The sequence below is a fragment of the Acanthochromis polyacanthus genome, chromosome 17, assembly GCF_021347895.1.
Source record: "Acanthochromis polyacanthus isolate Apoly-LR-REF ecotype Palm Island chromosome 17, KAUST_Apoly_ChrSc, whole genome shotgun sequence".
Lineage (NCBI taxonomy): Eukaryota > Metazoa > Chordata > Actinopteri > Pomacentridae > Acanthochromis > Acanthochromis polyacanthus.
Genome location: NC_067129.1, coordinates 15,782,307 through 15,801,533, shown reverse-complemented (window position 1 = coordinate 15,801,533; position 19,227 = coordinate 15,782,307). Strand labels below are relative to the sequence as shown.

The 19,227-nt window shown below is 40.5% G+C and overlaps 2 protein-coding genes across 5 annotated transcripts; one reads left to right on the top strand and one right to left on the bottom strand.

Annotated features, from left to right (window-relative positions):
• Positions 1-14,736, top strand: myo1ca (myosin Ic, paralog a). 4 transcript variants are annotated; one of them, XM_022210522.2, is made up of 33 exons: positions 1-135; positions 1,741-1,972; positions 4,947-5,105; positions 5,206-5,321; positions 5,537-5,735; positions 5,868-5,948; positions 6,127-6,306; positions 6,404-6,502; positions 6,839-6,952; positions 7,048-7,119; positions 7,213-7,332; positions 7,448-7,530; positions 7,662-7,767; positions 7,871-7,951; positions 8,036-8,127; positions 8,200-8,294; positions 8,435-8,481; positions 8,622-8,702; positions 8,940-9,045; positions 9,688-9,805; positions 9,893-10,006; positions 10,131-10,207; positions 11,099-11,167; positions 11,517-11,601; positions 11,698-11,857; positions 11,951-12,034; positions 12,132-12,225; positions 12,318-12,373; positions 12,463-12,598; positions 13,472-13,542; positions 13,624-13,721; positions 13,820-13,919; positions 14,035-14,736. In XM_022210522.2, the coding sequence occupies exons 2-33, from the start codon at positions 1,955-1,957 to the stop codon at positions 14,059-14,061; spliced, it is 3,138 nt and encodes a 1,045-aa protein (XP_022066214.1). In that variant the 5' UTR covers positions 1-135; positions 1,741-1,954; the 3' UTR covers positions 14,062-14,736. The 4 variants fall into 4 exon arrangements, with proteins under 4 accessions (XP_022066214.1, XP_022066215.1, XP_022066213.1 ...); XM_022210523.2 differs by lacking the exon at positions 1-135 and adding an exon at positions 1,407-1,570; XM_022210521.2 differs by lacking the exon at positions 1-135 and having other exon boundaries at positions 1,577-1,972.
• On the bottom strand, positions 14,311-17,297 carry LOC110962531 (uncharacterized). Its single transcript, XM_022210525.2, has 5 exons — positions 17,037-17,297; positions 15,798-15,953; positions 15,599-15,703; positions 15,124-15,312; positions 14,311-15,010 (listed from the first exon to the last, which is right to left on the bottom strand). Exons 2-5 carry the CDS (start codon positions 15,951-15,953, stop codon positions 14,816-14,818), a joined length of 645 nt encoding a protein of 214 aa, XP_022066217.1. The 5' UTR covers positions 17,037-17,297; the 3' UTR covers positions 14,311-14,815.
• Positions 17,298-19,227: the final 1,930 nt, after the last annotated feature.

The following is a 19,227-nucleotide window of genomic DNA, read 5'->3' as shown; positions in this document are numbered from 1 at the left end:
TTCAGGGATTTTTATCTTGCTGTGGTGGAGGAGCTTTATGGTCATGCGGTCTTCCTCGCCGTTTGTTCCAAGTGATAGTCCAGAGTAAAGTCAAGACCCAAATGATGAAGGAGACCAGAGTGTGAAGCAGCACAGGTGAGCATCTGAGCCCGGTGCACACATATGGTGCTCCTGAGAAAATCAATTCCTTACTCAACATACTCACTTTTAATTAGCAACAATAAATACAATTTTGAAGCAGGCATTAGTTTTCACACGATATCTCAGAAGCATTTGCAAAGAAAATGGCTGTACATCAGATAGTATAATCTACAAATCACATAACCACTCTTCCTGAATATTTCCGCATTGCACTGTTTCGCTTTGATAGAGAAACACAACAATACCCTCCTTTCTGCTCTAATTAGTATGTGGCAGCTAAATGATTAACTGTCATTTCATTGTTCAAGCTTGTTTTGATTTTTGCACTCAGTGTAAAGTTGACTTGCAGTGACTGATCATTTGAGGTAATGCGAGTGAATAGACATACAATTGAGGGAGAATGCAATGAAAGAATGGAGCAACAAAGGAGGCATGGAGGCTCGATTTTCAAAGAGAAAAGTTGTAAGAGAATGTGAGGTAATCATGACAGGACTGCTTCCTTATATAGGTAAAGGCAGTGCACCAAAGCAAGGTTTTGAGCAGCATGGTGTAAGATCCTTTAAATATTTTACCTACTTGTGCACATTCATTATATGTTGGCAAGAGCAGTAGGGAGGGTGTGGCATGGAGACTTTTTTTCTCCTCACTTTAAACTCTACTGATCAGCCAGAGAGCGAGAAAGAAACTTTCTCCATCTGTGTAGCATTATTCAGATTCCTCAGTGCTGGATATTTGATGATGCTGGCACGGGAAAGTAAGCGAGGCGTGGAGACACAGTGAAGGAAAATAAAGTACGAGGACAGATGAAGGGGAAGTGAAGCCAGAGGAGGGTGCTGTTCCATCAGAAAGGTGATGTGGCCTTAAATGCACTCCCCAAAAATGCAGAGAGTGGGAAGGAACATAATAAAAGCAGAATCTGAAAACCCATGCTTGCACACAGGACTTCTGTTAAATTCCTGTGTAAAAAGTCAGAATTCGTTGCATTATGACTGTTGCCGTGGAAACCAAACACATGGGGAATATAAAACTTCAGACAAAAATCACATTTGCAGAGCGATATTGCAACGATGGCGTAAGTTATTTCGTCAACAGTGGAAGGCAGCCACAAGGAGACAGGCAGTCTTGCTGGTGAAACACTTCCATAACTCACATCCCATGTGAATCTGTCTCGGCTTGTGGGAGAAAAAGGGAGGGAGCAAATGAAACAGGGAGGGAAGAAAAAGAAAGAAAGAATGCACTGAGATCTCATCATGTGATTTCTGTTTTTTTGCCATTTTTTATAGCTGCAGAATGATTACATGTTTGTAGTTTGGGGATCTTAGCAACTCTTTCCAAACCCTCTCTGCTCTCTATTTCCCTGGCTCTTTTTTTTTCCTCATTATCCAACAGCATACTTTCCCTTGACTTTTTTTTTCTTTCAGTGTGACGTGTGAGTGGAGTTCCTGCCCTTGTTTCATGCAGTATAGTTGAGAGGGACGGAGAAGGATTTGTGGATAGGCGGTCATCTACTTTGACCTGTCTTAGGGAAGATGAATTGAAAGTATAAACAAGAGGAGCTGTTGGTGGTTTGGCCTTAGTGAATGTGCTTTGTCCTGACAGGAGAGTGAAGCGAGGAGGAAGAAAGACGTGGAGAAAGAGACCGAGGCTGAGAGAAAGTGACTGAGGGGATAGAAGTCAAGTTGGCGAATTGCGTTGCCCATGGGCAAAGGTGGAGGAGAACCTGCAGCTGAGAAATCTGTTTGACACGGGAGGAGGAGCGCCAGCCTGAAGGGGAACCACCAGTTCAGCCTTCTTCCAGCAACAACAGGACAGGATGAGGTACCAAGGCAGGGTAAGCTCAGTGCCATGATGCTCTTTGCCGTGTTTTCATGTTTAGTGCTGTTCACTGACTTGTGTTTGTGCATCGTCTGTACTTGCACAGTAAAGCATTAGACCCGATCAACCATTTCACTGTCTCATCCATGGAGACACCAGAGAGGGAAAAGCAAAACAGAACAATGAGTCACTCGGAGGTATTTCTTTCCTGTCTATGAGTCAGTGTGTATTTTGGGTTTTGTTTAAGCCTAAACTCAAGCTGCCCAAAAAGGTTAAGTTTGGTATTTTTCCACCATATTCATTACTGGCAAATGAGAGGTAGGGAGCCAGCTGTGGTACCAGAGCAGCTCGCCTTGGGACAGAGTGGTGGGGCATGCCTTATAAGGAAGACAAGCCGAATGTGGTGGGCCCAGCAGAGCTTAGTAATAAAGTCAAGAGCCAAGTCCCACTATTACCTCCTCTCTGGCTGTCACTGCTGCTGCACCTACAAAAACCTGCAGATTTCACCAATACTCAGAGTCACATCCCACATTAAGCACTCGAGCACCGTCAGCAAGATCAGACTCACTCACGAAGAAGCAGACCTCTGGTGAGTTCAGGAAAACAAAGCTGAACAGATTATGTTCTGTTCTGGTTTAATCTCCACCCCAAACCCCTGGCCCTTAATGGTCTTTGCTACAGTGTCTTCACAGAAATGGTTTGCACAGAAAGAGTGTTTCTATGTTTTGGAAGCTAAGCAGTGTATTGGGTGAGGCTTCTCATCACTAAGGGTGATTTACTATCACATGTTATGTTAATACAATTCCTTGAGTAAAAGTAAAAAGTAAAACTCATGATTGGTAAGTGAAAGAGGTTTTTGAGTTACAACAACATTTTGTTGCCTCTATTTGTAACACTGCAAAAAAGCCTAAAATGCATTTGAAGGCTTAAGGGTAAGGTTTAAAGATGGACACTACACAGCAGCTACTGTACATCACAGATGAGCTCACATGGTAGGAGATCTGAGGAAGATGGAATGAAAGCTTCAGGCCAAATGTGTCTGCTAAAGTTCAGAGCCAGGTACTTCTGGCTTGTGTCATCCACCAAGGAAGGCTGATGTGTATGCTGAACACTCTGAGGTGTTTTTAAATTCCACCTTGAGCTACCAGACGTTATATGTGATAAGCTGCTTCTGCACGCACTCATTAAAGCAAAACAAAAACAATCGTAAATATGCTTGCACAATTCATGTCGCTAAATGGACTGAGCAATCCTCTGCGACCAGTGCTGCTTATAGCTGCATGTCATTTTATTTCCACAAACCATCAAAGAAGAATTAAAAATGTCATAATTGGCTGCAGCTTCCAAAGCAGGATAAGGATGATTTTATGTTTGCATTGCTTGTTTTTTTTTCATCACATGGATATCACAACTGAAAGCCTGAATCAAAGTATGCAAAAACATTTTGTGGCATCCAGTGAAGGTCTGCCCTAACTCTGACCCTTACATGCCGTACATATATCCTCTGGAAAATCTGACTGTAAACTGTAATTACTATCTGTAGGAAGGCCACCTGCAAGCGGGAGCACAATACTCTTAGGTGAAGCAGAGAGGAGGGGCTGCAGTAGTAGTGTCCGGTGACTTTCCTTTGCGCTCACTTCTTGGCTGTCTTCCACTGTTGTCCTCTTGTTTTTTTAAGGGCTTTCCTGCATCATGCGTTCAGAGATAATGACCTTTTAGCGGCATTAACCAGCCAAATGAGACCCTTGAGAGGCTCTTGCATTCAAGAAAAACAGAAGTCCTGTGGAAGTCTAGTCCCTTTGTTCCACTTTCTACTTGTTTTTTTTTTTTTATGAATGTGAAACACAAGGGCTTCTCTTATGAGTCTTTGATACTGAAGATAGAGCACTGCTAGTTTAGCTGGGGTGTAGTGCACTTATTACACGCTGAATCTATGCCTGGATATTTGTCATCAGTAAGTAACGACTACTGACATTTTTATCTCTTTGTCTGCATGTATGCATGCCCGTTCATGGGTAATATCTCGCTTTAGGGCATATGTGAGGATTTCACTACGCCGACTGCTAATTCTTTCCTGTCTACACGATGATGTTTGCCATCACAGTGGGGTTGACATGTACACACATCTTACCTGTGGCATTGGTTAAACCCTGTCTAGTGATGTAGATGTGTGTGTACTGTAGATACATCATAATACACTATTGCACTTTCACATAATAGAGGAGTCTATCCTGTCTGTTTATCATTTAGACTCCTTAAATGTCTTCATTGTTTAATCTTGGCAAGGTTCAGTGGAACTGTTCTTACTTTGTGTGTTTACAGAGGGCTGTTTTTGGTGTTATGGTCAGTCTTGAGTCATTTGCAGCGATATTTGGAGAGTATTTTTTAAATACTTACTGTTTCTCTATAACTTGATTCTTCTTCATAAAATTCTATGTGGCAAATATGGTAATCTAGAGCGTCAGATGTTGATTTTGTTCATAACTGGTTGAATGTAGCGTGCCATATGTGAAATGGGAATAGCTCTTTTGTGCCCCCTGCTTGTCAAAAAGGTGTAATTACATTTACAGGATGGTTATTAGAAGGAACCGAAACCAGTTTTTAAATATGAATCACAGCACAATGCTGGACAAATCACATTCACCCATTCACTCTTATTTATAGTATTAGCAGGTAGATGGAAAACATTTATGTAAGTCTGCTGTGTCCCCTCTTCTCCTTCTTGAATGTGTCAGATCAATTTGTATAATAGTATAGGGTCTTAAAGTTAATATTTAAATGAGCCAGGTAAATTTGTATTAAATAAAACATTTAGTATTATATGTTGGATATTATCAGACCAGACGCATACTTCGTATTGTAGGGTCTTATATTTAAATTTGTCAGGTAACTTTATAATGTTATTCTAATTTTTCTACCGTAAAGCCCTTCAGCTTGCTTGTTGTTTTAAATCTGAAATCTAAATAACAGTGACTTGATTCTTTCTGTAGGAGGTGGATATTGAAGGCAGAGTACGCCTGGTGATGGAGAGTGCTCTGACTGCCCGGGACAGGGTCGGGGTGCAGGACTTTGTCTTGCTGGAGAACTACAACAGTGAGGCAGCCTTCATAGAGAACCTTCGGCGACGCTTCAGAGAAAACCTCATCTATGTAATGAAGCCAGTTTTCTTCATATGTTTTCTAACATTTTAGCTGGTGTGGTGTGACATAATTTGACCTGGGTGTCTGTTCTCCAAATGTTTTGGCTCAGACATATATTGGCTCCGTGTTGGTGTCAGTGAACCCTTACAAAGAGTTGGAGATTTACTCCAAGCAGCAGATGGAACGTTACAGAGGGGTCAGCTTCTATGAAATATCGCCTCACATGTGAGTCACTCCATAATCCTCAGACATTTCTGATTCATGTTTTACTTGCTTTATGTATAGTGTCGGAGTGGTGATTTATATGAAATTATACAGTTTGTGGAGAATTTTGATTTTGCAGTGTTTACAAATGACAGAAGTGCACTTGTGTTTCTGTAACCCCACTTCAATACCATGCTTCAACTGTACGCTGATGCTGCTCTGTTGTTTTTCTTCAGCTACGCACTGTCAGACAACACTTACCGGGCTATGCGGACCGAGAGAAAGGACCAATGTATTCTCATATCAGGCGAGAGTGGAGCAGGTAAAACAGAGGCCTCCAAGAAGATCCTCCTCTACTATGCTGTCACCTGCCCCACTAATGATCACATGGCTATCCTTGGTGACCGCCTGCTGCAGTCTAACCCTGTTCTGGAGGTTTGTCTTTTCAAATTGAACAGCTAGTGTTCACAATACATGTTTACTCTTGATTGTGTGATTTTATTATTACATTGTTTCTTTCAATTTTGCTTCCTCCCTCTAATTTTTTGGCTCTTCTCCCTTGCAAAGGCATTTGGCAACGCCAAAACACTGAGGAATGACAACTCCAGCCGCTTTGGGAAATACATGGACGTCCAGTTTGACTTCAGGGTAAACACTTCCTTCTTGGCTTCTTTATTGTAAACAGAAATCACAAGTGTGCAAACCACACTGATAACACCATATTTAGTAGCGTTATATATCGGATAGCAGCTCCAAAACTTAAACCTCTACAATCATAAAACTGCTTTTTTTATTTGTTCTCATATTTTTGTGCTTTCTTTCCAAGGGGACACCAGTGGGCGGTCACATCCTGAACTACCTGCTGGAGAAATCCCGTGTGGTCCACCAGAACCATGGTGAAAGAAACTTCCACATCTTCTATCAGCTTCTGGATGGAGGGGACGATGACCTGCTCATCACGCTGGACCTGGAAAGAAACCCTCAGAATTACCGCTATCTGGTCAAGGTAGGTGTGGTGCAGTTTGATTGATGGCTTGTTTACAAAACCAGGTCTATTAAATTCTATCATCATTTGTGGTGTAATTGTTAATTGTCTTGTTCAGGGCAATTGTCCCAGAGTCAGTTCCATTAGTGACAAGAATAATTGGAAAGTTGTGATGAAGGCCCTGCCTGTTATTGGCTTCACAGAGGAAGAAGTGCAGGTCAGTAACAATTACAGCGTTGACAGACAGTTGCCCTTATGCAGGCTGCAGTGTTGCTGTTTTGTTTTTCACTCATGCTCTATGGTTGACCACATTTACCACATTTAAGTAGAACAATTTACACTGTAGAGTCGCTGGCGTGAATCCAAGAGTAATGTTCTGATGGCATCCAGTACACTGGGGAAAGTATTTTCAGCCATGTTCAGTCCACTGTTCATTATGTTACAGTTTTTAAACATTTCAAACGTTACATTTATTATTCTTATACAAGCTTTGAAAAACAGACAGTTCATCTACGAGGTTGTTGTCAGCTGTTTGTCCTGTGTCTGACCGCAGAAATTGCTGAATATCATCGCCAGTGTTCTCCATCTGGGAAACACTCAGTTTGGGGAAGGCGAGGAAGGAGAAACTTATATCACCACTGAGACCCAGACGTCAAATCTTGCGAAGGTCAGAACTGTCCCATCAGTATTACTGGGTGTTCAGATATGCACAAACACTCGCAGAACAGCGTCACCGAGAACAGATGTGTTGTTGTTTTGCAGCTGCTGGGTGTTGATGGCTCAGCCCTCAGGGAGGCACTCACTCACAAGAAACTCACTGCCAAAGGAGAGGAGGTGATTGTCTGCTTGTCTTTACTCCACTTCCAGTTCTTTGATATGTGTTGTGTTGATTTTCATTCGTGTCATGCTTGTGTTTGTGTGTTGCAGATGATCAGCCCACTAAATTACGAGCAGGCAGTGTCTGCCCGTGACGCCTTGGCCAAGGCCGTGTATGGTCGGACTTTCACTTGGTTGGTGGAGAAGATCAACCAGTCTCTGGCTCTGAAGGTGCAGCAACAGCTCTCATAGCTTTGGAACGACAGTACAGAATTTCCATTATCATGTTGAAGGGCTGTTTTGTGCTTTAGCATTGATTGCGTGATGTGTGCTTAATGCTATGCAGGAAGAAATCTACCCCAGCAGCAAAGGCTCCTCGGTTATAGGGCTTCTAGATATCTACGGCTTTGAGGTCCTACAGCAGAACAGGTATGAGTCACATAATTTGTCCTTTTCTATTCCACTTTAATCTGCTTTTTTGCACCGTGTATGAGCCAAATTTGTTGTCAGTTGCATCCTCGATCGTCTTGTCTTGTAAATTTCTTTTCTTCTCTCTACAGTTTTGAGCAGTTCTGCATCAACTATTGCAATGAGAAACTCCAGCAGCTGTTTATTGAGCTCACCCTCAGATCTGAGCAGGAGGAGTATGAGACAGAGGGCATCACAGTGAGTCCATTTGTTGGTTGGGTTCTCAAAACAAATAAGTTTAATATATGAATTGATATTTGTATTTTCATGTGGACATAACATTGTTGTCCTTTAAATGTAGTGGGAGACAGTGCAATACTTTGATAACAAGATCATTTGTGACCTGATAGAGGAGAAGCACAAAGGCATCATTTCCATCCTGGTGTGTATAACAACTGCTGTCTACATGATGTTATATGTCCCCCCGTCTCGGTTTTCTAAGTGCAGTTCCGTGGCTGTCTTTCAGGATGAGGAGTGTCTCAGACCGGGGGAGACTTGTGATGTCTCCTTTTTGGAGAAATTGGAGGACACAGTGGGCAGCCATCCCCATTTTATCACGTAAGGATCGTGTAGTATGAAATACTTTTTTGGCCGGAGTATGTTCGTCATCTGTATGTGTGCATCTTTCAGGCACAAGTTGGCGAATGGAAAAACTCGCAGGGTAGTAAGTAGGGAGGAGTTCAGGCTGCTACATTATGCAGGAGAGGTCAACTACAATGTCAATGGTAAGCTGTAGTTCATTAGCAGATCAATCAGTAGAGTATTTTTCTTCATGCACTGGGGCTTGCATTTCTTTTTGAAAGGTGACATTTATTGCAGAACATAGCCCACAACCCACTGATTCCTCTGTGACAAACTGTTTCAGGTTTCCTGGACAAGAACAATGATTTGCTGAACAGGAACCTGAAAGAGGTGAGGATAATGAAAATGGACACGACAAAGCCTCACTGCAACCTTTAAAAACCACTATGTTTATTAGCATTGCTTGAGTGAAGAGGAAGAGAGGAGTGTGATCTGTTGACATGTGGTTGTGTGGTTTGGTCACTGTTCAGGTCATGTGCCAGTCAGACAACCAGATCCTAAGTCACTGCTTCCGCAGAGAGGAAGTGATAGACCAGAAACGGCCAGAGATGGTGAGGACCATTCTCACTTTTTCTCCATGCCTCTGTTAATTAATTTAATTTTATTTTTTTTACATATTTTTGATCATTTTTTATGTGTAGGTTAAAACCAAAAATGTTTCTGTTGTTTAAAGAGAGTGACAAAAAACACACTTATGAGACTTCTCTTTCTTTTTCTCTTTAAAAATTGTCACATAGGCATAAATATGCAAAGATTTTCCCATATATGTCCTTTCATTTGTCTTTTAGGCTGCAACTCAGTTTAAAAACAGCCTGATGAAACTTATGGAGATCCTCATGTCTAAGGAGCCATCTTACGTGCGCTGTATCAAACCAAATGATGCCAAGCAACCAGGTACACTTACACATTTTGTTACATGAGCTGTGAGATATTGTCCACATCTGAAATATGGCCACATAGCTGACTTAGGGTGAATGCAAGGCACAAACTGGACAGGTCACCAGTCTATCACAGGACTACATAGAGACAAACAACCAAACACACTCACATTCACACCTATGAACAATTTAGAATCCCCAATTAACTTCAGCATGTCTTTGGACTGTGGAAGGACGCCCTGTGAGAACCCGCACAGGCACAGGGAGAACATGCAAACCACACAGAAAGACTTCATGCCAAGATTCGAACTCAGGCTTTTTGAGCTGTGGGGTGACTGTTATTCTTTCTCTTTATACTGCTGTGGATAACTGCTGCAGATGTGTCACAATAAAAGCCTCTAAATCATTTCAGTGTTAATGATTAGGGAGCAAATTAACACATGGATATGATCAGAAAACAAATTCCATCACTAAATTCTAAATAAAGGACTTACAACAGAAGGAAAATTAAAGGCAGGTCTGTGATAATTAATATAGCATGAATGATAACCTGGTTGTTTTTTTTTTTATGTAAAGTAAATGAAACCCTCATTCACTTATTGCATGTAATTAGTCTATAATTAGTGTATCGTATGTGTTTCATACACTTTGCCTGCAGGAAGGTTTGATGAAGTCCTGGTCAGACACCAGGTGAAGTACCTGGGTCTAATGGAAAATCTACGGGTCAGGAGAGCTGGTTTTGCGTATCGTCGTCACTTTGAAGCCTTCCTACAGAGGTGATTGACCCACTCTGTCATTTGTTTACATCCACTGTTCATTATGTTCAGCCCTCTGTCATTATAATTACGTGCAAATGACCTTAGGTATAAGCCTCTGTGTCCTGAGACGTGGCCCAACTGGCACGGCAGACTCGTAGACGGTGTGTCGACGCTGGTCAACCACCTGGGCTACAAAGCAGAAGAGTACAAGCTGGGCAGGTAATTTGTTGTTGGAAACAGAGTGTCAGCAGGGATTTTATGTCCACTACCTCTAGATGTGTGCATAAGATTCTTAAGTGGCATCACCTTTGTGTTGATTAGACCTGTTTTCTACTTCCTGCAGATCAAAAATCTTCATCCGTTTCCCAAAAACTCTCTTCACCACTGAAGATGCTCTCGAAGCAAAAAAGCCAGAGATCGGTACGTAACAGTGGCCAGGATTGTAAAGATACGTGTATATTAGGAAAGACAAATCTAAGGGAAGACAGTGAGATGTTGAGGCTGTCAGAGAAGTGATAATTCACTGGAAAAAATGCCCCTCTCAAAACAAAAAAAACTTATTTCAAGGAACTTTTACCTTGAAATAAGTGAAAAATCTGCCTATAAAACAAGTGGAAAATGGCTTGGTAGGATTTCTTGAATAAGACGTGATATTTAGAATATTGAGATGTTAAAATTGCCTTGGAAAACTTATTTTAAGCTCTATTTTACTGGGATTGTCAAGCTTAGGTGTCTTGAAATAAGCCAGATATGCTTAAAAAATAGCAATTTTTTTCTCAAAAATAGATTTTTGTTTTAATGTAACCTCCTAATTTGAGATGTATTAAACTTATTTTGAATTTTCTTGTAAAACATATATATATATATATATATATATATATATATATATATATATATATATATATATATATATATATAAAATGTAATTATTTTAATTATATATTATAATATATAATATATAATTTTTTGACTTAGCAAAATATTTAAGCTACATTGTCTTAAAACAAGTCCCTCCATCTTGCTGAAATTTCACTTGTTAAGTGAATTTATCTTAAATGAAACGGGATAAGATGTTTTGACTAAAAATAAGACAAATAGACTTGGTAAGATTTTGAGTTTTTGCAGTGTTCATTTGTTTTTTGGGGGTTATAAGTTCAGAATCCGGATCTGACATATCTAATCAGCGTGATGACTCTTAGGCTGAACGATGGATCAGTTCTTGTGCTGGAGACTTCAAAATCAGGACTTGTGGAAGAATTGTGAAAGAAAAATGCATGAATTCACCTTTCTTCTTTTTTGTTTGTGTTGCAGCATTGACCCTGCAGACATCATGGAGAGGCTATAGGGAGAGAGCCAAGTACCAACGCATCAGACATGCAGGTAAGAGCACCTCCTGCTGCCAACTATCTCACTGCTTGCAGTCTGAAATAAATAATTATGTTGGTGTACATATTTTAGATATGGTAAAATGTTGATGAATTTGAATTTACTTCTCTTACATGTTGATTTTGAATTTCTTACATTGTATTAAGACTCTCTGCTTTGTTCATTTATGTACATGTGGGCCTATTCTTCTATGAAATATGTGCATTTTGCTTTATTTCACTTTCCCAACATTTCTTTTTGGGCCTAGTGAACTGTGCTATACTAACCTTGGGATGTTTTTATTTGGCTGAGTGTAACATTTTTCTCGGTGTTAATATATGCATGTGTGTGTATCAATGTGTAGTGATAGTGATCCAGTCGGGGTGGCGAGGGATGAAAGCACGCAGGAGAGCTAAAAGGCGTCGTCAGGCTGCTGAATTAATACGCAGGTTCTTGAGTGACACTTTCTTACTGTTTACTTCTGTATCTAATTTTAATTTTGCACTTGTTGTAAATATCCTTCCTTGTTTCTGTCTTTTTGTCAGGTTCATAAAAGGCTTCATCTACCGTCATGAGGAATACTGTCCTGAGAATGAGTATTTCCTGGATCATGTACGCTACTCCTTCCTCAAGAACCTGCGACAAAAGCTGCCCAAGAGCGTTTTGGACAAAAGCTGGCCAACACCTCCTCCCTCTCTGGTCGAGGTACAAACAACTCATACACAGAAATATAACAAGTAGAGATCTGCAGAGTTACAAATGGATATCCTGCTTTGTCAATTCCATGGTTTCCTGCAGGCCTCTGAGCACCTACGCAGGCTGCACATGCGGAACATGGTCATCAAGTATTGCAGGAGGGTCCAGCCTGAATGGAAGAAGCAGGTACGCTGGCTACAGAAGCTTTACCTGCACTTGCTTTTTGGATAAAAAATAATGCTGACAATGTTTTCGTCTTGCTTGGGTTTTGTCAACCCTCTAGATGATGCAGAAGGTTGTGGCCAGCGAGATCTTCAAGGACCAGAAAGACAGTTATCCACAGAGCGTTGGAAGGCTGTTTTTGGACTCCAGGCTTGGTACATGTTCATACATGCATGCATTAGTTTTGTTTCTCATTAACACTTCAGACTAGGAAACATTCACAGGGGCTTTCCTTTGCTTTGTACAGAACGGGAGCAAATCAATCTCAAGGTCGTCCAGACTCTTGGCAGTGACAAAGTGCAGGTTGGATTAATTTGGGATGTTTTTTTAAAACACGATTCTAACACTAATGAATGCTGCCTCATAGTAATGCATGTCTTTGTTCTTCTCAGTACGGTGTTTCAGTCACAAAGTACGACAGGAGGGGTTTCAAGCCTCGCCCTCGCCAGCTGCTGCTCACCAACACCTTTGCTGTGCTGGTGGACAGGACCAAGATCAAGCAGAGGATTGACTACGCAGCTCTGAGAGGTAAAAACCCCAGTGGTTCTGCAAAGACCGGACATCTTTTTTATTTTCCGTAGAGCCTTGCACCTAAGAACAACAAAGAACACCAAACAATCAACACCACTAACAACGTGGCTGCTGTCTGAAGTAATGAACAACTGTAAAAATTCCTGTTTGAATTAGTGCTATGATGAAGGGAAAAGTAAACATGTATTGATAAAGAGTCAGGTTTTGCTGCTTACTGATCCAACAGAAAGCTACTGTACCAGCTGAATATCAGTTTGGAAGCCTTTCAAATTTGCAGCAAGTAAATGCCTGTCAGAGGTTCACTCTTGTTTTGTCTCAGTTTCTGTCTCCTGTTTTGCCGTCTTTCCCTCTAAAGACAATGGGAATTTTCCTCTTTAACCAGGTAGAATTTCCACAGTTACTCTGTTTTGTTTTTTTACCATAAACTTTACTATAAGACTTCATTTTTTTCGGAGTTTAGTGAAAGAAAGACTTGAAAGGAACTAGTCTAAATCTCAGTGGTGTTCCTGTATCACCTACATTATGCTTCATAATAATAACTTACAGTAAAAACATGGTCTGTTGCCACTTGAATTTAAATTGAGTGAGTAATGTCCTTGAATTCTTTGGCCTCCAGCAGTCATGAGACTCTCAATCACGGTACCTTTTCTGTGCTCTTCAGCAGAAATATCCATGGCAACCAAGTGGTGATTGTGTCGAAAGTTGTCTCCATTGACAACCATTTGTAAAAAGAGCAGATCAGGGACTTGACTGCATCATTTATTGGCTGTTACAGTGTTTCAGACCCTCACTGCCTCAAACCACCAAAATTTTAATTGTGGCTTTGTTATTTTGTTCTGTGAGTACAAGCCAAGTTTTCTCTTGAAACAGGTATCTCTGTGGGCTCTCTCAGCGATGGGATGTTTGTTCTCCACATGCCCACTGAGGACAATAAACAGAAGGTACAGTACAACACAGCAGTCGTAGCTGTTTACAAGTGCACAGCCATGCGGCTAGTCTAAATCCAGCTGTGTCTTCCTCAGGGCGACGCGGTGCTGCACTGCAGCCATGTGATCGAGGTGGTGACAAAACTAGCCATGATGGCCAACAAGACCAGCTACGTCAACATCAACCCGGGCAGGTGAGTTTCTGCCTGACTGCTTCTTTGTGTGTTGTTGTCGCCAACCGAGCTCATTCTCTTCTCCTCTGTTTGTTTGTTATCTCTCGTGTGGCACGCAGCATTCGGTTCACTGTGGCTCGAGGCAAGGAAGGAATAATTGATTTCATCAGGGGTTCAGAGCTGAAGGTGGCCAAAGGCAAACGAGGACATCTGCTAGTGGTGAGTCAGCGGCTGTTCCGATATCATGTGGGGAGCCTGCAGGGAGGGAGGGAGTGTTTTGATATCAAAAGCAGTTCGGCCAGCTGACTGTGTTCAATCTGATTTCAATCTTCAGACCGCCCCACGGACCAACGCTACATGAAGAAACAGAAAACAGCAACCAGAGAGACAGTAATCCTTTTAGCTGAATGAAGGATTGCTGCTCAGAAGTATGTTATTTGGTAGTTTGCAGCTGACAGAATGCTACCACAGCATAGAGGAAATGCTCAACAGAAGCAAGATTCATGATTGATTTGTATGCTGTACATCTGCATTATAACACAAATGTCTTCAATGTTGCAGTAACTATTTATAACCGAGGACAAAAAGTCAAAACGTGAAGGCTTCACAGTTCCAAATGCTTCATCTCTTTATTGTAAAACATACACAACAATATTTATCTGTCAAATATAAAATGTCTTCTGTAAAACACTGTATCTCTATATTGCAAGAGAAGTAAAACAAACCACTCTGATATAAATAGCAAATAGCATGATAAATAAATATTTCAATAAATAGTACATATATCTTTGGAAAGTCCAGTAGATTGAGGGTGTGGGTGGGGAAAAAGAGGATGTTGGCAAGTATTCTGTCCGCTTTTTTTCTAATTTACAGTTAGAGCTCAGACAGAAACTCTGGGAAATACCCAAGAATACCCTCAAATATACAGTAGTACAACATGTAAAAAAGCAGACTCACTAAACTGAAAACCTTCATGGAAAGTGTTGACAACGCCGCTAAAGCACTGATTAAACAGTTATTCTACATTTCTCTCCAATTCTGCGTGTCACTTCTGCTTTTTCTTCCTTTTTTTCTGTTTCTGTGCAAGCGTGTGCTGTCTGTTTTCCACTACTGAGTCATGAGCGTGTTTTCGAAGCCAGCAGAAGAAAGTCTCTTGCCAGCTTGGTGAGGTAAAGGTCTAGATGCCTCAGAATGATGTAACCCTCCACTCGGCTGTGCCATAACTTTGTGGAGCTGCTCTCTGGGTTTGAGGGAGTTTGCTGCTGTGTAGCAGATACTGGCTTACTCCAGGAGCTGTTCATGCGTCTCATCTGGAGAAGAAACAAAAACAGACGTTATCAAAGCAATTTCGGTGTCACTTGCTGCAAAGTGTGTGTGTTCTAGAGAAAGGGGGACAACATGTGAGTAAGAAGACAGTGAATACCTGACTGCTGACTTGGTTCATCAGATCCCTTAAGTCCAGCTGAATGTGCTTGATACTCTGAGGTAAAGTGGTTTGGGTCGCCTGCACCACCATCTGCTCTTTCTCCTCCTCCAGCTGTTTTCTCTTCCACTCCAGCTTATCCCAGAAGGCTTGCATGTCGCAGAAAGCACAATGCAATCGGTCCCAGTCCTGATGGCACAACAAGAGACAGCCACATGATTACATAATGAAAATGTTGCACAACCCCCCCGTGTCTCTACTTGAAGGCCTGACAGGGGAAATCCACTTCAAATGTTTAAAAGTTTTACATTCTGCAAGAGCAGGCTTTCTGACAGTGTCATCAGACACTCACCATGATGGAAAAAAACAATCTAAACAAAGAATTTCACAGAAAACTTTGAGTGTTTTTTACAGAATAACAAACAGGAAGGAATTTCCTCTGAAATTGTTTTGAAACTCATAGACAAATACTAACCGTCAGCTGTAGCCACCCATAGAAGTCTGTGGAAAGTGAAGGCAGATCCTTTAGCTGTCGGCTTCCTCTCACAAAATTCTCCATATCCCCCAACTGCTGCTCTTTCTTTTAGAATAAAGGAAACAATAAGTTGTAAATACCTAGTGCAGGATGTGTTCAACCCCTACTGGAAGAGCAAGAAGCAATATTTACTACTCACGTATTTCTTCAGCACCTCCTGCACACGGGTTCGGGTGGACCGTGTCAGACGAAACGAGTTGTTGTATTTATTCCTTTGGCGAACTGGCGCAGGAGCAGAATCCACACAGTTCAGTACGCAAGAAAGGAGGATGAGAGCCAGCCACCAAACAGTCATCTGAAGAGAGAAGGGGCCAGAGATACGAGGGATAAATCTTCTATTTACAGATCACTACCTTGTTTCACTGCAATCTGTGTGTGAGATTTTAAACTGTATTTGCTTTTAAAGAGCAGAGCTTGCAGCTGCTTTCAAGTATAAATGGCTGAAGCTGTAAAAAAAATGAAGTTGACCCAGAGTATTGCCACAATATTCCAGTCATTTAGGTCACTTACAGAAACTGTCACTTCCCACACTTAATGTCTGTAAAAAGGGCATTAATAGAACTGACAGGAATTCCACACCACATCTCTGATCTCCTGTCACATGCCATCCAAACACATCCGATTTTTCTTTTGGAATTCAGTAACGCTGTAGTTCTGTCTGCTTACACATGTTTCAAAACAGTAGTGTTTTGATTCCTCTCACCAGTTTCACAGTGGAAGGAAGCAACTATTTCCACCACCGTCTCCTTTTTTAAGGCCTCGTACACAAAAATATGTATCAATAGTGCTGAGTCCCAATCCCCTGACTACAGATTTACAGACTGGTCCAGCAGAACACTTTGTAGCTGGTCTCTTGAACGTGTTCAGTTTCTTTCTTTCAGGTTCCCTGGCTCTGTCGAGATTCATCGGTAGGAAAAAGAACCATTGCTTCCTTTTCATTTTCGTCATTTATTCCAGTTGCATCATATGTTGTTGGTGAAACAGCGTTCCTGCTGAGCTGGCATGTTTGTCATTCACCAGAAGAATCACAGTGTTATCAGTGTTGCCTCACACTTTATTTACCTTTAAAAGCTCGTGCAGATTAACAACACAAAGAAAACTGAACCAGCACTAGTTATGAAAACTAAGTTAAAAACTAAGTTTGTGTAAATCGAATAAACATGAAAAAAAGACACGATGCTTCCATAGACAGACAGACAGACAGACAGACAGACAGACAGACAGACAGACAGACAGACAGACAGACAGACAGACAGACAGACAGACAGACAGATAGATAGATAGATAGATAGATAGATAGATAGATAGATAGATAGATGTAAAGACCTGAACCATTAAACTCGTGTCTAAAGTGTCAGTATCTTTAAAGATGTCTTACCTTGAAGGAGCAGTGAACTCGAGTCTAAGCAAGATATCTTCATGGTTCAGTGAGGCTCACATACTCTATATATATTTGGTCTTGCTTTCAGTTTCAAGCAGATCTGGAGTTTTTTCCCTTCTCTCTCTTACTCGCTGTGTTTCGGCATCTTGTGGTAGACAAAATGATTCACAAGAAGTGAGGAAGTTAGTCTAAAAAAAAAACCTAAAATGGTAAATGATTCATTCCTTATAGATAATATTCAAGTTTTCAGGAAAATGTACAGAGTAGTTATTCTTTCTCTTTTTTCCCTTTTGGTTCATCATCATTTGACAATACGCAATAAACAGTTTCTACCTACACTGTATTTTTTATGCCTTTGGGCTTTAAATGTATGTGCATGGTTGTGTACATTTAAAGGTAAATGTCACATACAGAGATAAAGAGAGAAAAAATCTTCATCAGTTTGAACTATAACAGCTTCATTTTTTTATGTGAAAGTTATGTGACACTGGAATTTATACACACTGATGAATTTACAGCAATGTATTGTGTCACCTGTAATTTAAAAATAAATGATTCCTGCAAAGTTTCATCACATGATCATGCAATCATGGCAGTGAAAGCGGAGAGCTGTTTTCTTTTTTGCAAGAATCTGTGAAGTTTGGACTTGACTGTGCATTTTAAGGGAATCTTTCCCGAGTCTCATGATTTAGACGACTAATGATTGAGGCAGTTTCACTGAATCGCACAAGCAAAGAGATAAACAAGCAAATCAGCCCTTGTCATCATGACTATTGTCTCTGCCACCATCATCAGTGGAAATATGAGGGTTTTGTAATTTCCAGTAGTTGCGAAGCGAGGCACTCTGCTGAAAGTGTTTGACATCTGAAGTGTATATATTTAATAACAGTCAATGTTGGCTTTTTCCTATAATAAATGAATGAATGGAAATAAAAACCCTGCTTTACTTAAATGTAGTTAAACTGGGACTGACATCCTTTCCAAAATTCAAAGGAGTGACTGTTTAATAGCAGATAAGATAAGATAAGATAAGATAAGATAAGATAAGATAAGATAAGATAAGATAAGATAAGATAAGATAAGATAAGATCAGATCAGATCAGATCAGATCAGATCAGATCAGATAAACTTTATTAATCCCACAGTGGGGAAAGTTCACCGTTACAGCAGCTCCAAGAAGACAAAATAGTATAAAGGCAGTACAGAATAAATTAGAAACACACAGATAGATAGATAGATAGATAGATAGATAGATAGATAGATAGATAGATAGATAGATAGATAGATACTGTATTAATCCCAATATTTCAATGTTTCTTGTATAAAACTGTTCTGCAACATTTCTATTTGAACATATTTTATTGTGATTCTACTCCTTGTACTCAGTATGCGCCTTAAATCAACTGGAACTGAGGTTTTGACATCCGAACAGATATTTTTATTTTTTTTATTTCTATTTTCAATTTTGTCTGTTTAAAATTCTCTTTTCAATATCTTTGACAATAACCTTTTTCTTCATGAATTTTGTTATTCTTATTATTGAAGTGTATTAGTAATAAGCAGCACTTAAATAAGTAATGATGATAATAAACCACACTTTATTATAGACAATTATTAGAATTTTAATGCAATATGTGCAGCCTTATATTAGCCTATTGAACTTTAGGGTTTGTTTAAATGTGTTCTTCAAATAAAGAACACAATAATGATTAATGATTTCATTATTAATATTACTAGCATTTATATACATTTAATCTCTACAATGAGCCTTAAATGTTAAGTTTTAATCAATCAGATCCTGTTCCCTTTCCCTCTTTCAAATAAGAAAATTCTGAACATCAGCCACAGCATGAAAACCACCGACAGGCAAAGTGTGTCAGAGTGATCATCTGGTTAAAGTACAATGTCCCGCTGGGATCTCAAGCTTTAGGTCGTGATGTTCATGTCGCAGACTTATCAGCTCCAGATAAAGATCTCAGTCCCGCTGAGCTTTACTGGGTTGTGCCAGAGCAAACCTGATCCATAAGGCCCCAGAGGTCTCATTTTCCAGACCCGACAGGAAGGAGCTGGTATCGTAGCTCGAAGGGAGAATTGTGTGATGTTCGGCGGGTGGTTTTTATGTTGTGGCTGATTGGGGTCATTTTGGTCGTCCTCGTGGTTAGGAGAAGAGTTTTCTCTTCCATAAAAT